The sequence below is a fragment of the Panthera pardus genome, unplaced genomic scaffold, assembly GCF_024362965.1.
Source record: "Panthera pardus isolate Hobbes unplaced genomic scaffold, ASM2436296v1 HiC_scaffold_9, whole genome shotgun sequence".
NCBI lineage: Eukaryota > Metazoa > Chordata > Mammalia > Carnivora > Felidae > Panthera > Panthera pardus.
In genome coordinates, this window is record NW_026527024.1 from 6,559,740 (window position 1) to 6,574,771 (window position 15,032).

At 51.9% G+C, this 15,032-nt stretch overlaps 1 protein-coding gene and 1 long non-coding RNA gene across 5 annotated transcripts in view; one reads left to right on the forward strand and one right to left on the reverse strand.

Moving 5' to 3' along the window:
• Window positions 1-3,486: 3,486 nt before the first annotated feature.
• On the reverse strand, window positions 3,487-14,314 carry LOC109252436 (uncharacterized). 3 transcript variants are annotated; one of them, XR_008420821.1, is made up of 4 exons: window positions 14,252-14,314; window positions 11,341-11,562; window positions 4,619-4,741; window positions 3,487-4,124 (listed from the first exon to the last, which is right to left on the reverse strand). It is a non-coding gene; the product is annotated as an uncharacterized LOC109252436 (long non-coding RNA). The 3 variants fall into 3 exon arrangements; XR_002074009.2 differs by lacking the exon at window positions 14,252-14,314 and adding an exon at window positions 11,131-11,233 and having other exon boundaries at window positions 11,341-11,699; XR_002074011.2 differs by lacking the exon at window positions 14,252-14,314 and having other exon boundaries at window positions 11,341-11,699.
• A 170-nt stretch (window positions 14,315-14,484) lies between these two features.
• The window catches only part of UBE3C (ubiquitin protein ligase E3C), a 118,956-nt gene continuing 118,408 nt past the window's right edge, over window positions 14,485-15,032 (forward strand). The window contains exon 1 of one of the 2 annotated variants that reach the window (XM_053898740.1): window positions 14,485-14,953. In XM_053898740.1, coding sequence (XP_053754715.1) covers window positions 14,888-14,953 — 66 coding nt within the window. In that variant the 5' untranslated portion in view covers window positions 14,485-14,887. The remainder of the gene's footprint in view (window positions 14,954-15,032) is intronic. The other variant, XM_053898739.1, reaches the window with a different exon arrangement.

Sequence of the window (15,032 nt, forward strand, 5' to 3'; positions counted from 1 at the left end):
CCCTACACGCACGTTCATGGTTCTGCATTTATTATCATCCTCTGTTTTGTTTGTGGCAGTCCCAGATTCTGGGATATGATTAAGTTGTTATTTGAAATGTTTAAGTTTAAATTTCGATCACACGTCAATTCTATCATTTTTTTAAATTACAAAGTCCCAGGGTGAGTGCTCTTAAATGGATTGTGAATCCCATCACAATTTCCGATTTCAAGAGGACAACGCCCGCGCCCTAATCTCACTCTGCCCTGAGCCATCGGCCTGGAGATTATCCTTGGAGAAGCCGTCCTGGGCGGCAAGGCAACGAAATCAGCCTCGTCTCCGGTGCGTGCTAGATTCCACGTTCTCTTTTTGTGGCTGTGATTTTGCCAGAGCGGAGAGGAAATTCCGTCTTAAAAGTTCAGTCGTATTCAGCTCCTAGGTGTATGCGCAAAGGAATTGAAAGTAGGGACCAAACGTACTTGCACACCAACGATCGTAACTGCATCGGGTACAGCAACCGGAAGGCAGAGGAGCTAAATTCACAACGGCTAAAAAGGGAAGCAACCCAGCGGCCACCAACAGAAGAGTGGATGAACTAAATGGGATACATCCATACGCTGGAAAATGACCAGCCTTAAAAATGAAGGAAATCCGAGGGCGCCTGGGTGGCCCAGTCGGTTGGGTGTCTGACTTCGGCTCAGGTCATGATCTCGAGGTTTGGGAGTTCGAGCCCCGTGTCGGGCTCTGTGCTGACAGCTCAGAGCCTGGAGCCTGCTTTGGATTCTGTGTCTCCCTCTCTCTCTGCCCCTCCTGTGCTCATGCTCTGTCTCTCTCTCTCGAAGAAATAAACATTAAAACAAATTTTCAAAACTAAAAAAAAAAAAAATCCCGATACCTGTGACGCCGTAGGTGAACCCTGAGGACATTACGCTGAGTGAAATACAACAGTCACAGAGGACAAATATTGCACGATCCCACTTGCATGAGGTCCTGGAGCTGTCAGATTTGTAGCAGCAGAGTAGAGGGGGAGCACCGGGGGGTGGGAGGGGATGGGAGTCAGTGTTTCACGGGGACAGTTTCAGTTTAGGAAGATGGAACGTTCTGGAGATGTGTGGTAGTGATGGCTGTGATCCACGTCAGTGTGGATGTACTTAATGCCACAGAACTGCGCACTTTAAAATGGTTAAAATGAAGGGGAAGGCGCTTGGCTGGCTTAGTCGGAAGGGCGAGCAACCCTTGATCTCGGGGTCCTGAGTTTGAGCCCCACGTCGGGTGCAGAGATCACTTAAGTAAATCAGTGTTTAAAAAATAAAATAAATAAAATGGTTAAAATGGTAAATTTCATGTTGTGGGTATTTTACCACTGTTAGAAAAACTCACGAATACAGAACCAGGTTAGGTTTAGTCCCCTAGCCAGCCCCCAGCTCCTGCCTGGAGGCAAAGTCCTGAAGGAGAGATGAGATTTTTTGGAAGACGGAGTGGTCCGCAATAACTTCTGTTCGTAACACAAGGATACAAAGGCTCCCTCAAACTTGAAAGGCGTCGTGCTGTGACATTCGATAGCTTGTAGCTAAGGTTTGTCTTGCTTTTATTTTTTTTTTTTAAATTTTTTTTTTCAACGTTTTTTATTTATTTTTGGGACAGAGAGAGACAGAGCATGAACGGGGGAGGGGCAGAGAGAGAGGGAGACACAGAATCGGAAACAGGCTCCAGGCTCCGAGCCATCAGCCCAGAGCCTGACGCGGGGCTCGAACTCACAGACCGCGAGATCGTGACCTGGCTGAAGTCGGACGCTTAACCGACTGCGCCACCCAGGCGCCCCTTGTCTTGCTTTTAAATGAGGTTGTCAGGGCAGGAGGAACTTCTGATAGAATCCCTTGTTGGGAAGGACACTCGGCTCCCGCTTGTCTGCTGGTTGGGAACGTGTTGCTCCCTCGAGCAGGACCCTGGCTTACTTTGTGAACCGGTCAAGAGCATTTCCTACATTTTTCAGGGATGCAGAGGTGGGGGAGGCTCCGTGCACCTGAAAGAGGGCACCGCTGAGGAGAACCCACAGTCCCCAGGCTCTGTGGCAGACGACCTCACGCGCCCCAGGACAGGCACAAAACGGGGCTCGAGGGGCCGACCGGGGAGAACCGCGGGATGGACGGCGCACCTGCCGGTGGCCCCACGGAGGTCTGACTCGAGCAGAGAGGGAGCGGGTGGGAAGTCACGCCGGGTCCGCCCAACAGCGGGAGCAAGGCCGGTCGCGGTGGTGGCACCTTTCTGGGCGAGGCCCCGGGAACCGGGAGGTGCCAGGTTCGAAAGGGGCTTCTAGGACATCTTCTCCCCCGAAGCGCAGAACCACAGCTGAACGATGAACAGCGTTTTCTTCGCGGTCCCCAAAGCCTCCGGGGGGTGGGGGATGGAGGCGGGCGCTGCTCCTTCCACGGCCGGAGGAAGGACTCCTTCACTCGGCCGTCGGCTTCTTTCCCTGCTCGTGCTGGACACAGACTATCACGGGAGAAAGGTACAGTTTTTCTTCTAGACCCTGACACTGCTTGAAGGGAAAAAGCGCATCAACACGCGGCACACGCAGCCACGTCTCAACTTGTGAGCAAGCAGCGTCCGGCACGGGGGTGGGGGAGGTGAGGCCACTGGAAAGACCACGCGGGCGGGCACGCGCGGCGGTTCTGGAAGGGCCTCCCGCACTCTGGCCGGCTGTCCGATCCGTCTTTTCGAAACGGCCCTTTCTGACAAAATGAGACTGAAGATTCACGGCAGCTCGATGGGATGTCTGTTCCTCACCTGGATTCTGAGCCAGGAAGAAAACCCCCAACTACTCTCGAGTGTCTGAGAAGACAATGACAGAGAGGGGGTGACGGAGTGCCCGCGGCAACCTGAGCGCTCAGCGCGTGTGGCCGCTTGGTGCGTGGTTCGAACCGTGACCGTGACTTGTCCACGTGGTCTTTTCTGTAGAACTTTAAAAAGTGACAGTAGGTCCAACCCATCGCGTCGCACTCTCTCTCCGCGCGCCCGCTCCCAGCCAGGCACGGGGGCCTCGGGTGGCTTCATGAGTGTGACAGATGAGGGTTCACGAACACACCACTGCTCCTTTGTCAGACCCCGCTGTGACCAGTGGGGGTGGAGGGGGAGTGGGGCAGTTCTGAAAATGACTCCCATGAAAGAAAAGGCTTCAGGCCTTGGGTGCCCGCGTGACTCCAAGGTGGCCCCGGGCCCTGTGCAGGCCTGGAGGTGTGGCTGCATCTCACTTAGCCCCTGGGTTGAGAGGGCACCGTGGGCACCACGGCCCCTTCTCAGTCGCTGGCCTTCAAACCAGGGGCGCCTGGGTGGCTCAGTCAGTTGAGCATCCGACTTCGGCTCAGGTCATGATCTCACAGCTCGTGAGTTTGAGCCCTGCGTCGGGCTCTGTGCTGACAGCTCAGACCCTGGAGCCTGCTTCGGATTCTGTGTCTCCCTCTCTCTCTGCCCCTCCCCTGCTTGTTCTCTCTCTCTCTCTCTCTCTCTCTCTCTCTCTCAAGAATAAACATTTAAGGAAATTCAAACCAGGTGAATGTCTTTGTAGCAGAGCAGACACAGACACACAGCCCTCCAGCCCCACCAGCACCTCCATCTGGAAACCTCTGGAACTGACTAGAAATTGGCTCTGGAATCTTTTCTGGAGAGCTTGTGTATCAGGGTCTGAGTACCGTAAATGGCAGTGCTAGGATCCAGCTTGACAGCTTTGCCTGGTGCCAGACCCACGATCCTGGCCTTGTTCACGCTGCACAGACCAGATCTGTCCAAGTGCCGTATTGCTGCCTGGCAAATTACCCCAACATCTAGTGACTTCAAACGATGAACATTTAGTATCTCGGTGTCTGCGAGTCAGAAATGTGGGAATGGCTTAGCCTGGTGGTTCTCCCTCAGGGTCTCTTAGGAGCTTGCAGTCAAGATGGTTCTCATCTGAAGGCTCAACCGTGGCTGGAGGGGCCATTTCCAAGATGCCACCCTCTTCTGGTTGTTGGCCAGAGGCCTCAGTTCTCTGTATTAACCGTATCTTTTATCTTCTGTGTTCTGATACTTTGACATCTGGGGCCTCGCGACCCTGGAGGACTGCCCTCCCAGGGTCAGCCACTCCTCATCGACGGTGAACACTTGCCCACCTGTGAGCGCATTTCACAAATGCAAACCAACCGGTGTGGAGCCCATACCCCTACCACCTGCTCTACTGGGCCCTCACACTCTGGGCCACCACCCACCTACCCTAACCACCCCAGAGCAAGGTCCCAACAACTGGGGGCAGCTCCTACCTCTCAGAGCCCACCTATGTCACTCAAACCAGCCGATCCTAAGCCTCTGCGCCCTGCCTCGCCCACTCCTTCCTGCAGAAACCACAGTAAAAGCTCTCACCCCCACCCACCCCACACCTCTTGATTTGCTTTAGTGCTTCTCATGGGGCCCCCATGGCGTGTTGAGCCCCCTCCTCTTGGGATCTAGTACACTATCTTTTCACTTGACGGTTTTCTCCCGGTCTGTTGGCCTCACCACACCTGAATAATAAAGCCGGCTAGACCAGACACCCAGCCTGGTTCTTTCCATCCCTTGCAAACACTCATTGCGTGCTGTTGCAGACATTTCTGGTAGCTGGACGATTCACCCGCTTAGATCTTGTTGGAGTCACAGCTGACTGCCGTGGGGTCTGGCTGCACACGGAGAGCTCTGAACAAGGCCTGTGTGTTTCTGGATTTTCCTTCAGGCTCACTGCTGCTTAGAGCCTTGGCTGTTAAATGAACACCTTGTATCAGAAGAGATTTACTACTCTGACTATATCTGTATCTCAATTTAATGAAAATGTTAAGGATACTTTGATGGTCTTGCGCCAGTGTAATTTTAAGTAAAATGTCTTCATTCTTTGGCAGCAGGGGCTGCCTCGATGTTCAACTATTGGAAAGTACTTAAGTGAAGTGCTCTTTACAATATTGTCTTTACAACATCGGCGTGTTTTACAGCATTTTTTTCCCAGAGTAAACAAAAAATTTTAATGGAAATATCTGAGGCAAAGCCTCATCCATGTTGCTAGAAATTAAACCCTGGCCGACTGCAGATTATGAAGCAATGAATCTTAGGGGTGAAACGCAGGACTTTGAAGTCACACGGTGACTATACAGCTGAACCCCAGCCGTGTGCAGACCAGCTGTGAACCGTGCCATTAGAGTCTCCAAGCCCCAGTTTCTGCACTTGGAAGATGTGGATGACAGCGTTTACCTGGTAGGGTTGCTGTGAGAAGTACGTTCGTGGAAGAATCCACATGGCACACGGTGTAATGCCTGGCGGAGACTGAACGTTCGGCAAATAATAGCTTTTACTTTCTGCTGCTGTGTTTATACACTCCAGCGCTTAGTTATTTGTAGGTGACTTTGAACAGAAGTTTGTGTTTCTTTCCAAAACACAGTGCACTTGGGAGATGAAATACTTTTGCTCAGCTTTGCCCGGACAAGGTGCTCGGCCAAGGCAACGTGGAGCATTCACGGTTGCGGCCTCCTGTTTCCCACGTGGTGACGGGCTACCAAACACACTCTGAATTGTCTAACCTTTATAAATGACTAAAATGATGATGATGATGATGCATAAAAATAGTACCACTAAAACGTTAACAGTGTATTATCAGTACTTGGCCTTTTGATATTGCTTATTGTTAAACTTTCTTTTTTGTCCTACGGATTTAGTGAAATGCCCTTGGAGTACACATATTTAGTACTAACAATAGTCTACGATAACCAGGGTTGTTCAATATACTCGAATCACCAAAATACAGATCTCAAGAGCCATCTGGGCCAGGCCTGTGCGTCAGCCCCGGAGGCCTTTCACCAGCTTGGCTGGTGAAGTTGATGAAGTCACAGGACTCACCCAAAGTCACTCAGCTATGGATGGAGGGGGCTGGGATCCAAGCGAGTCGGGGCAGGCCCCCGGGCGGGCGGGGCCCGGGCCCAAAGTGGGCGGGGCCAGGACCCAAGTGAGTCAGGGCAGGCCCCCTGTGGGCGGGGCCAGGACCCTAGTGGGTGGGGCTAGACCCAAGTCAGCTTCTGAACCACTCTTTACTACAAGAAAACATGTTAAATTATATTTTCCTTTGAAAGCGGAAAGCGTGCCTGGATATTTGTGCACATCGTTCAACCCGTCAGTGACAACACGAACGTTTTACTGAAGAACACTGCCATCTATGCAAGGCAACTGGAAAGCGTGAGATACAGGCCATTTTGCCTTGGGGGCAGTCCAGGTTTTAGCAGAAACAAATACATGAATAATTCATAGTCCGTGATGTTAAAGAGCTTTCTGATAAACAGAAGGAAAGGTAAATGCAGATGAACGCAGAGCCCAGTTGTGAAATCAGAAGCTTTGCTTCCTGCCCTGCTGGGCACAGGACCTGCCTCCCGTTCTGTGCGCCCCCGCCTGCTTCTGGTCCTACAGCCCCAGCCTCTTGTGCATTCACTTCCTGGTCGCTACGTTTAAGGTACAAAGTCACGGCTGATGACCAGACGCATGAGCCAGGGCTTTGGGGAGTAATTTTATGCCTAGAGCACATGGCGTCGCACGGTGCTGACCACAGTTTTCAGCAGGATGGCACTCAGCTCAGGGCCCGTGCAGCTGACCGTGTGCCAGCTGTGTGGCCATCTCTCCTGCAGCAGGGGAAGTGATGTCTGTCCTGGGCCACACGAAGTTGTTGCTTTTCTGATTCATTTGTTTGTTTAAGTAGGCTTCCCTCCCAGCGTGGAACCCAACGCAGGTCTTGAACTCATGACCCTGAGATCAAGGCCCGAGCTGAGATCCAGAGTCAGACGCTTAACCTACTGCGTCACCCGGGCGCGCCGTGCCCACGCGAAGTTTTGGCCTTGCTGGGTAATCACAGCTGATGGTGGGTTTGCCCAGGTGCAGATGTCATGTGTGATCGAGGGTCCTGGTGGGGACTTCCAGGCGGGGACATGTTAGGTGTGGAGGGACAGTGGCTGCAGGGTACCTCCAGAGGGAACTCCGCCATCCCAGGGCGGCCCTCCCAGTACCTTCAGCTCAGAATCTCCGGTGGATCCACCGTGGGATAGACGGAGACTTCCCTAGTCGACGGGCCACAGGCCAAAGCAGGACCCAAGGCCGCTGTGGCACAAACTCGAAAACTCCCAAGTCTCAGGGACACCGGTGCGGGAGATGCGGCTCAGGCGGAGAGAGACAAGGGACGAGAGAGAAAGGCCACCCGAGTCAGGCCGGCCCTGCCACAGATTTGTGACATTTGCAAGAGGCCGGTGTCCTGAGTGCTGCTTTGGGAAAGGGAGAGCGGGCCCAGGTCAAACTCCCATTCCTCTGGAGGTGCAGACAAAGGGCACAGTTCTGGTCTCCATGGGAACTGAGCACTCTGGGCACGGATTCCAGAAGGCCGGCAGAGAGGAGGCCCGTGTTTGCGAACCTAAAACCTTAAGCTACCTGCGTGGGCAATGCCATCCACCCCTGCGGTGGTCCCCTGCACACTCTGGATTTTCTTTCATCTCCACAGGCCTTCTGGTTCCCCTTCTGACTTCTCTGAGCCAGGAGCCACTTAGAATGTGTTGTTGAAGTTCCACATATGTGGCTTTCCCAAATTTTCCCTGTCGAAGATTTCTTTTTTTAACGTTTATTTTTGAGAGACAGAGAGAGACAGTGTGAGCAGGGGAGGTGCAGAGAGAGAGGGAGACATAGAATCCAAAGCAGGCTCCAGGCCCTGAGCTGTCAGCACAGAGCCCGACGTGGGCCTCGAACTCATGAACCGCGAGATCATGACCTGAGCCGAAGTTGGCTGCCCAACTGACTGAGCCCACCAGGCGCCCCTTCTCTGTTAAGGATTTCTAATTTCATTCCACTGTGGCCAGAGAACACATTTTGAATGATTTCTGTCCTTCTGAACGTACCAAGATTATGTTTATGGCTAGCAAATGGCCTGTCCAGAGAATGTTCCACGTGCACCAGAGAAAAACGCGTGTTCTGCTGCTAACCACGGGCATTTTCGGTCAGTTTTTGCATACTTTAATTTCTTTGGACTTTACTCTTGCAAAGCAATTTAATTTTTTGACTTTACTTCCCCTAGAATATAATGGAAGGGGAGTGTATATTCAAATGTAGGGCATTTTATTGTTGCCACTAATGTCCAGGACTGCCCCGCCCCCCCCCCCCCCCCCCCGCACAATTCACATGTTGATATCCTAACCCTCGCTGTGAAGCTGGTAAGAGGTGGCGCCTTTGGGGGTGATTAAGTCAGGAGAGCTGAAACCTCATTGATAGGATTAGTGCCCTCAGAAAGGGGACACCACAGAGCCCCTCACCCTCCTGCTTTGGGGGAGCAAGAGAAGGTGCCATCCGTGAACCAGGAAGCAGTTCTTATCAGACATCAAACTGGCTGGGCATCCATCCTCCAGAATCACGAGAAACAAAGTTCTGTGGTTCGGAAGCCACGCAGTCTGTGGTATCTGTTACAGCAGCCTGACGTACGACAACGAAGCTTTTCCTGAGAAATTTATCATTCAAATCATGATGTGCACAGAGAGTATATATATCTACATGTTAAAGAATGATACCTAAGGGGGAGCCTGGGTGGCTCAGTCGGTTGAGCTTCTGACTTCAGCTGAGGTCGTGATCTCACGGTTCCTGAGTCCAGGCCCCGCGTCGGGCTCTGTGCTGACAGTCTGGGATCTGCTTTGGATTCCGTGTCCCCCTCTCTCTCCGCACCAACCCTGCTTGTGCTCTGTCTCTCTAGCTCTCAAGGGTGAATACACATTAAATTTTTTTTTAAAAAAGAAAAGAATAACAGCTAAGGAAGCACCCCAGGGGAGACCATGCAGGCTGAGAAATGTTGCCAGTATCTGGGAAGTTACTGACCAGGGAACTACCATCTCCACTTCTGCGACAAGATTTTCTTTTCTTTTTTTTTTTTAGTTTATTTATTTGAGAGAGAGAGAGAGAGAGAGCGAGAGGGCATGCACCACACATGCTCATGCAAGCTGGGGAGAGGCAGAGAGAGGGAGAGAGAGAATACCAAGTAGGCTCTGCGTTGTCAGCACAGAGCCCAACGCAGGGCTTGAACTCATGAACCCGGAGATCATGACCTGAGCCGAAATCAAGAGTCGGATGTTTAACCAACTGAGCCCCACCTCAACAAAATTTTCTGTGTATTTCTTTCTAGTTTTATTTGCTGGAATCCTTTCGTATTTTATTAGTGGAAAATCTTGATGTGATCACTTCATTGCATGAGTTCTGGTTAATTCTATGGACAATGTGGTTGGATGTTATTTGGAACGGTAAATGGAGAAAGGAGTGAATTTTCTGCCTTGGGTGTACAATGCCCTTGGTGTTAATGAATGCTCTCCTTGGACCCATTCCAGAGTCTCTGGGGCCAACATCTATGTGGCTCGGCAGCCCCAGGATGACCCCAAAGGAAAGGGCGGATATCCTCTGGGGACAGCAAGGAACTGACCCTATCAGACGTAAGCCTGCTGACCTGTAACTCAGCCACACCGTATCACAGAAAGAACTCATCCCTGTGTGTGAGAATGCTCTTGCAGAAGAATCTGTACCAACAAAATGGCATCGACCTTGGCATCAAATAGTGGGGAGACAGCTGATAAATTATGGTCCATCCAAACAACGAAACCCTAAGTAGCCAATACAACTGATGTGGCAGATTTCTAAGTACTGCCATGGAAGGTGTCCATGCTGCATTTTGGTACCAAAACAAAACAAAAAACAAAAACAAAAACAAAGCTGTTGGGGGCTGAGGGGGTAATATGATCTCTTTCGAAAACAGAACAATGCTACACAGTGTGGCACTCGGATTAACGGCCCTCCCCGCAAAGGTGTCCACGTCCTAATCCCCAGAACCTGTGAATGTGTTACCTTACCTGGCAAAAGTGACTTTGCAGGTGTGGTTAGAGATCTCGAGACGGGCTGAGTATCCTGGATTATCCGAGTGGCCCAGCGTAATCACGGGCGTCCTTAGAGAAGGAGGGAGGACGGTCAGTCAGGAGATGAGAGGACAGAGCAGAGGTCAGGGTGATGGGCTTGCTGGACGGGGGCACCAGCCAAGGGTGTGGGCACCCCTGGGAGCTGGAAAAGGCAGGTCAATGGATTCTCCCCTGGAGCCTCCAGAAGGAACCAGCCCTGTAGACACTTTGATTTTGGCCCAGCGAGACTTCTGACTTCCAGGACGGGGAGGTAATAAATTTGTGTTGTTGAAGCCACTAAGTCTTTGGTAATTTGTTAGAGCAGTGACAGGAAACTAAGCCAGATGGAGCGTCTCGGAGGTAGGAGCAGGACAGTGTGGGGCAGATGGAAAGTTTCACTTATTCCTCTGCTTACATTGGTACTGTTTTGATTTTTTTAAATAACTAACGTGTGACTCTTCTAAATAATAAATCCTTACAATGAAAAGAAAACCGATGGGCACCAAACGTTTGAATTGTGAGGTAATCGAGACAGGAAAGTGTGCGCGAGGGGAGAAAGCTCCCAGTGGCTTCCTGGTGGAGGAGGTCTTTCTTTCTCTCCTTCTACAGGCTGCAGAAGAGCTTCTGAAACAACGTGTGATTTTCCACTAGGATCTTCAGAAAAACGGCAAAGGGCCTCATAAGCCTCCGAAAACAATAGCTTGAAAATATATCACGTATGTTACGTTAGATTCATGTGGAGGAGAATAGAAGAAAGCAGAAATTGGGAGGAATACGTATCTTCCGATGGAGTATAAAACGCCCAGGGCTTTTTCAACGCTGATCGTTGTTTGTCATTCAAGAGTTTTATTTTTTTTCGCCGTATTTAAGAATTCTATTTTGAGGGGCACCTGGGTGGCTCAGTCGGTGAAGCGTCCGACTTCAGCTCAGGTCATGATCTCGCAGCCCGTGAGTTCGAGCCCCGCGTCGGGCTCTGTGCTGACAGCTCGGAGCCTGGACCCTGCTTCGGATTCTGTGTCTCCCTCTCTCTCTGACCCTCCCCCGTTCATGCTCTGTCTCTCTCTGTCTCAAAAATAAATAAATGTTAAAAAAAAAATTAAAAAAAAAAAAGAATTCTATTTTGAGATACAGATTCACAAGAAGTCGCAAAAATAGTACAGAGATGTCCTCTATACCCTTTACCCAATTTCCCATCATGGTTGTATCTTACCTAATTATAGGACAATGTCCAAACCAAGCGGCTGCTGACACTGGTGTGGTGTGTGCTCATGGTTCTGTGTCATCTTATCCCACGTGGATTCATGTGACCAGCACTGACCAGGACACAGAGCCCATCTGCCACCACAGAGACTCCCTCCTGCTGTCCCCGTGTAGTCCCACCCTCCTCACCTTTCCATCCCCAACCCTCACGGCTACTAACCTAGTCTCTGTCTGGCTCCATGATTTTGTCATTTTGCCAAACAGACGGAATCATCCTTTATGCATGGGATCTCTGGGAGTGGCCTTTCCATCCAGCATCATCCCGAGAGCACCGGTGCCCTGTGAGTCAGTGGCTTCTTTCATCGCTGCTGAGTCACATCCGGGGTGTAGACGCGCCACACGTGGTTTGACCACCACCCTTTGGAGGATATTTTAGTTGTTTCTGGATTCGGTTGATAGAAAAAGCTGACATGAACATTTATGTATACATGTTACGCGGACGTAAATTTTGACTTCCTGGGATAAATGTGCAGGAAGGCAAGTGCTGGGTGTGCACGGTGAGCATTGTTTCTTTTTTTTTTTAAAAAAAAGAAATGATTGAGGTGCCCAGGTGGCTCAGCAGGTTGAATGACCCGCTCTTGATTTTGGCTCAGGTCATGATCTCATGGTCATGAGATCGAGCCCTGGTCGGGCTCCACGCCGGGCATAGAGTCTGCTTGAGACTCTCTTTCTTTCTCTCTCCCTCTGCCACTGTCCCCCACTTGCACTCTAAGTTTAAAAAATAAATTAAACAAACAAATAAATAAATAAAATAAAAAAGCAACGACCGAACTCTTTCCTAGAATGCCTGTAACACTTTCCATATGGGAGGTTGGGCTTCTCCTCCTCCCTGCCAGCATCTGGTGTTGTCAGTATTTTGCACATTAGCTGTGTAACAGTTATGTGATTTGAACCTACCCTTTTCCATTGTCTTTTGGTAATCATCAATTTTAATGCACAAATATTTGGGAGCCTATTATACAGCACTACACTAGGCCCCCAAGTGAGCTAACTGGCTCCTTAGCTCTCGAGGAGGTGCAGTCTAGAACAGAAAGTAGGACCGTTCACGAAGTGAACCAGAATCACGTTGTCTCAGGCGTCAGGTTTCAGGATCAGCACACACGGTGGGGAATCTTTCACAGTCCAGTTTATCCTTGAAAACTTGTTAATTTTTGTAGGGTGATAATGATATAGCGATGTCTTATCCCCCCCGCCCCCCTTTTAAGAGATACATACTGACATATTTACAGATGAAATGATGTCTGGAGTTTGCTTCACAATAATGGGGAGAATGGTTAATGGATGGGGCATGAGTCACACAAGTGGCCATAAGGTGACAATCACTGAAGCTAGCTGATGGGTAACAAGAACTGATTATACCATTTTATACTCTGCAGTAGGCTTGAAATTTTCTACTTAACAAGTATTTTGGGGGCACCTGGATGGCTCAGTCGGTTGAGCATCCGGCTTCGGCTCAGGTCATGATCTCACAGTTTGTGAGTTCGAGCCCCGCGTCGGGCTCTGTGCCGGCAGCTCAGAGCCCGGAGCCTGGTTTGGATCCTGTGTCTCCCCCTCTCTCTGCCCCTCCCTCGCTCATGCTCTCTTTCTCTGTCAAAAATAAATAAACATTAAAAAAAATTTTTTTAAGTATTTTTAAGAAATGTTTCAGGGATGCCTGGGTGGCTCGGTCTGTTGAGCATCTGACTCTTGATTTTGGCTCAGGTCATGATCCCGGCATCGTGGGATTGAGCCCTGTGTTGGGCTCTGCGCGGAGTGTGGAGCCCGCCTGGGATTTTCTCTCTCTAAAAAAAAAAAAAAATCTAAAAATCCTTGAAAATCTTTCAGAGGCATCACATCCTGCTAAGCTGTGTTTCCTTCCCTCCAGCGTGGGGCAGATGACTAATTCTCCAGCGGAGCCCCAGGTGAAGTAGTTGGCTCGCACGATGGGCCACCTGACAAACTGCGGTGTTCCCGCCGCCAGCGGTAGGTGGAACGTAAGACCAAATGAGGAACGGCAACGCGGGGTTTTGTCAAAGAGCACCCTCTTCCGTGCCCACGTTCTCAGCCAACTAGAAAATATGAAAAACACCCAGCAGGTGGAGGCCACACACCTTAATTCCCAGCGAAGATAACACTGGACAACCAGGCTTGGTGTTCACACCGGTTGGGCTTGTCTGCTCCTCACTCTAGGTCTAGACCTTGGAAGAATTTATCTGAGGCCAAACCTGACAACTCTGGGAAGACGCACTTAATGAGGGTGCATACTGATATCACCAATAGTTTTAATTTTTTCTCCTCTGACAGGTCAAAAAAAAAACCAAAACCATGTTTTATTTACAAAGTCTGTAAAATTTCAAATTTGGTAAAAGTTGAATATTTTTGATGAATCAAGGATCTCTTGACATATCACAGTAAGTGGTAGAATGAACGTTCTTCCGGTGGCTTTCAACGTTTTTCGATCCTAACTTAGAATAAAAACACACACTATATTGTGACCTCATTGATACAGTGTGTGTGTGCGCGTGTGGCAGGATTTTTCAAACTGCTATCGAAGCCCATTAGCGTGTCGAGAAACGTAGTTAGCGCTTTGTGGCCAGCGTTAAAAAAAAAAAAAAAGATCCACATTCCACACAGTAATGAAAACCACTGGCTTGTAGATTTTCGGTTTCAGTCGTGTGTATAGGATTAGATTTACGTGTAAGTATGTGTACATACATTTGCGAATGTGACAGGTGCATGTGTATGTACGTGTGGACACGGCACGTACGGGACATGTACTTGCACGTATGCGTATGAAGGACACGCGTGACCTTGGTCACAACCTGAAATGTTTGCACGCTGCGCGGGCATTAAGTTATCTAATGAGGCCGTTTCTCTCGGTGTCACATCGGTCAAGTCCGGCCTCAGACCGAAAGCCACCAGCCCGCTTCCCGGCAAGGCGCACAAGCCACCCCCGAGTTCAGCCGCGGGGTGCGGGCGCCCACCGGTCCCCCGCACCTGTCCTGGGAGTGCTCGCGGCGAGGGACCCCTCAGCGCCTCTCGCGTGGCCCCGGCCCCCACCGCCCCTCCCCGCCCCCGGCCCCGCCCCTCACCTACGCGCCCCGGCCGCAGAGCCAGGTCACCGCGGCACCTTCCCACGCTTCAGCGCGCCGGCGACGGGAGCGCGCACGCTGCCCGGCTCCGGAGAGCGCCGCGGCGTCGGCGGCGGGTGCGCGCACGCTGGCGGGGCCAGGGGAGCGCCGCGGCGTCGATAGCGGGCGCGCGCACGCCGGCGGCCCGCGGGGTGGAGGGCGTCGGCGTCGGGCGCGCGCGCGCAGGCGGGACCGCGCACGCCAGCCCCGGCCGGCGGCCATCTTTCCTCCCGGCGGCTGCTCCCGGTGCAAGTGCGGGGTCTGCGGCCCTGCCGGCGCCCTCGGCCTCGGCCGGAGCAGTGGGGAGGCGTGGATGAGGGGGGAGGTGAGGAGGAGCCGCCCCCCCAGTGTCGCCGCCTCCCCCACCCGAGGGCAGGCCGGGCGGGCAGAGCCCCCTGGGCGGGCTCGGGGTCGCTCCCCGCTGCGGCGTAGTCCTCCCCGCAGGCGACCCCTCCTCTCAGGAGACCCCTCCCCGCGGGAGACCCCTCCCCTCGGAGACCCCTCCCCGTAAGAGGCCCCTCCCCCGCGGGAGCCCGCCCCGCCCGCCCCGCTGCTCTCAGGGTCGGGGGCTCCTCCCAGATGGGATAAGCTGTAAAGATGTTTAGTTTTGAAGGGGATTTCAAAACGAGGCCCAAGGTGTCCCTCGGAGGCGCCAGTAGGAAGGTAAGAGCGGCCTGTGTGTCTGCGGCGTCTCGGGCCCTCCGGGCGGGCGGCCTGCGTCGGGGATCCGGGCCCCCGGAGG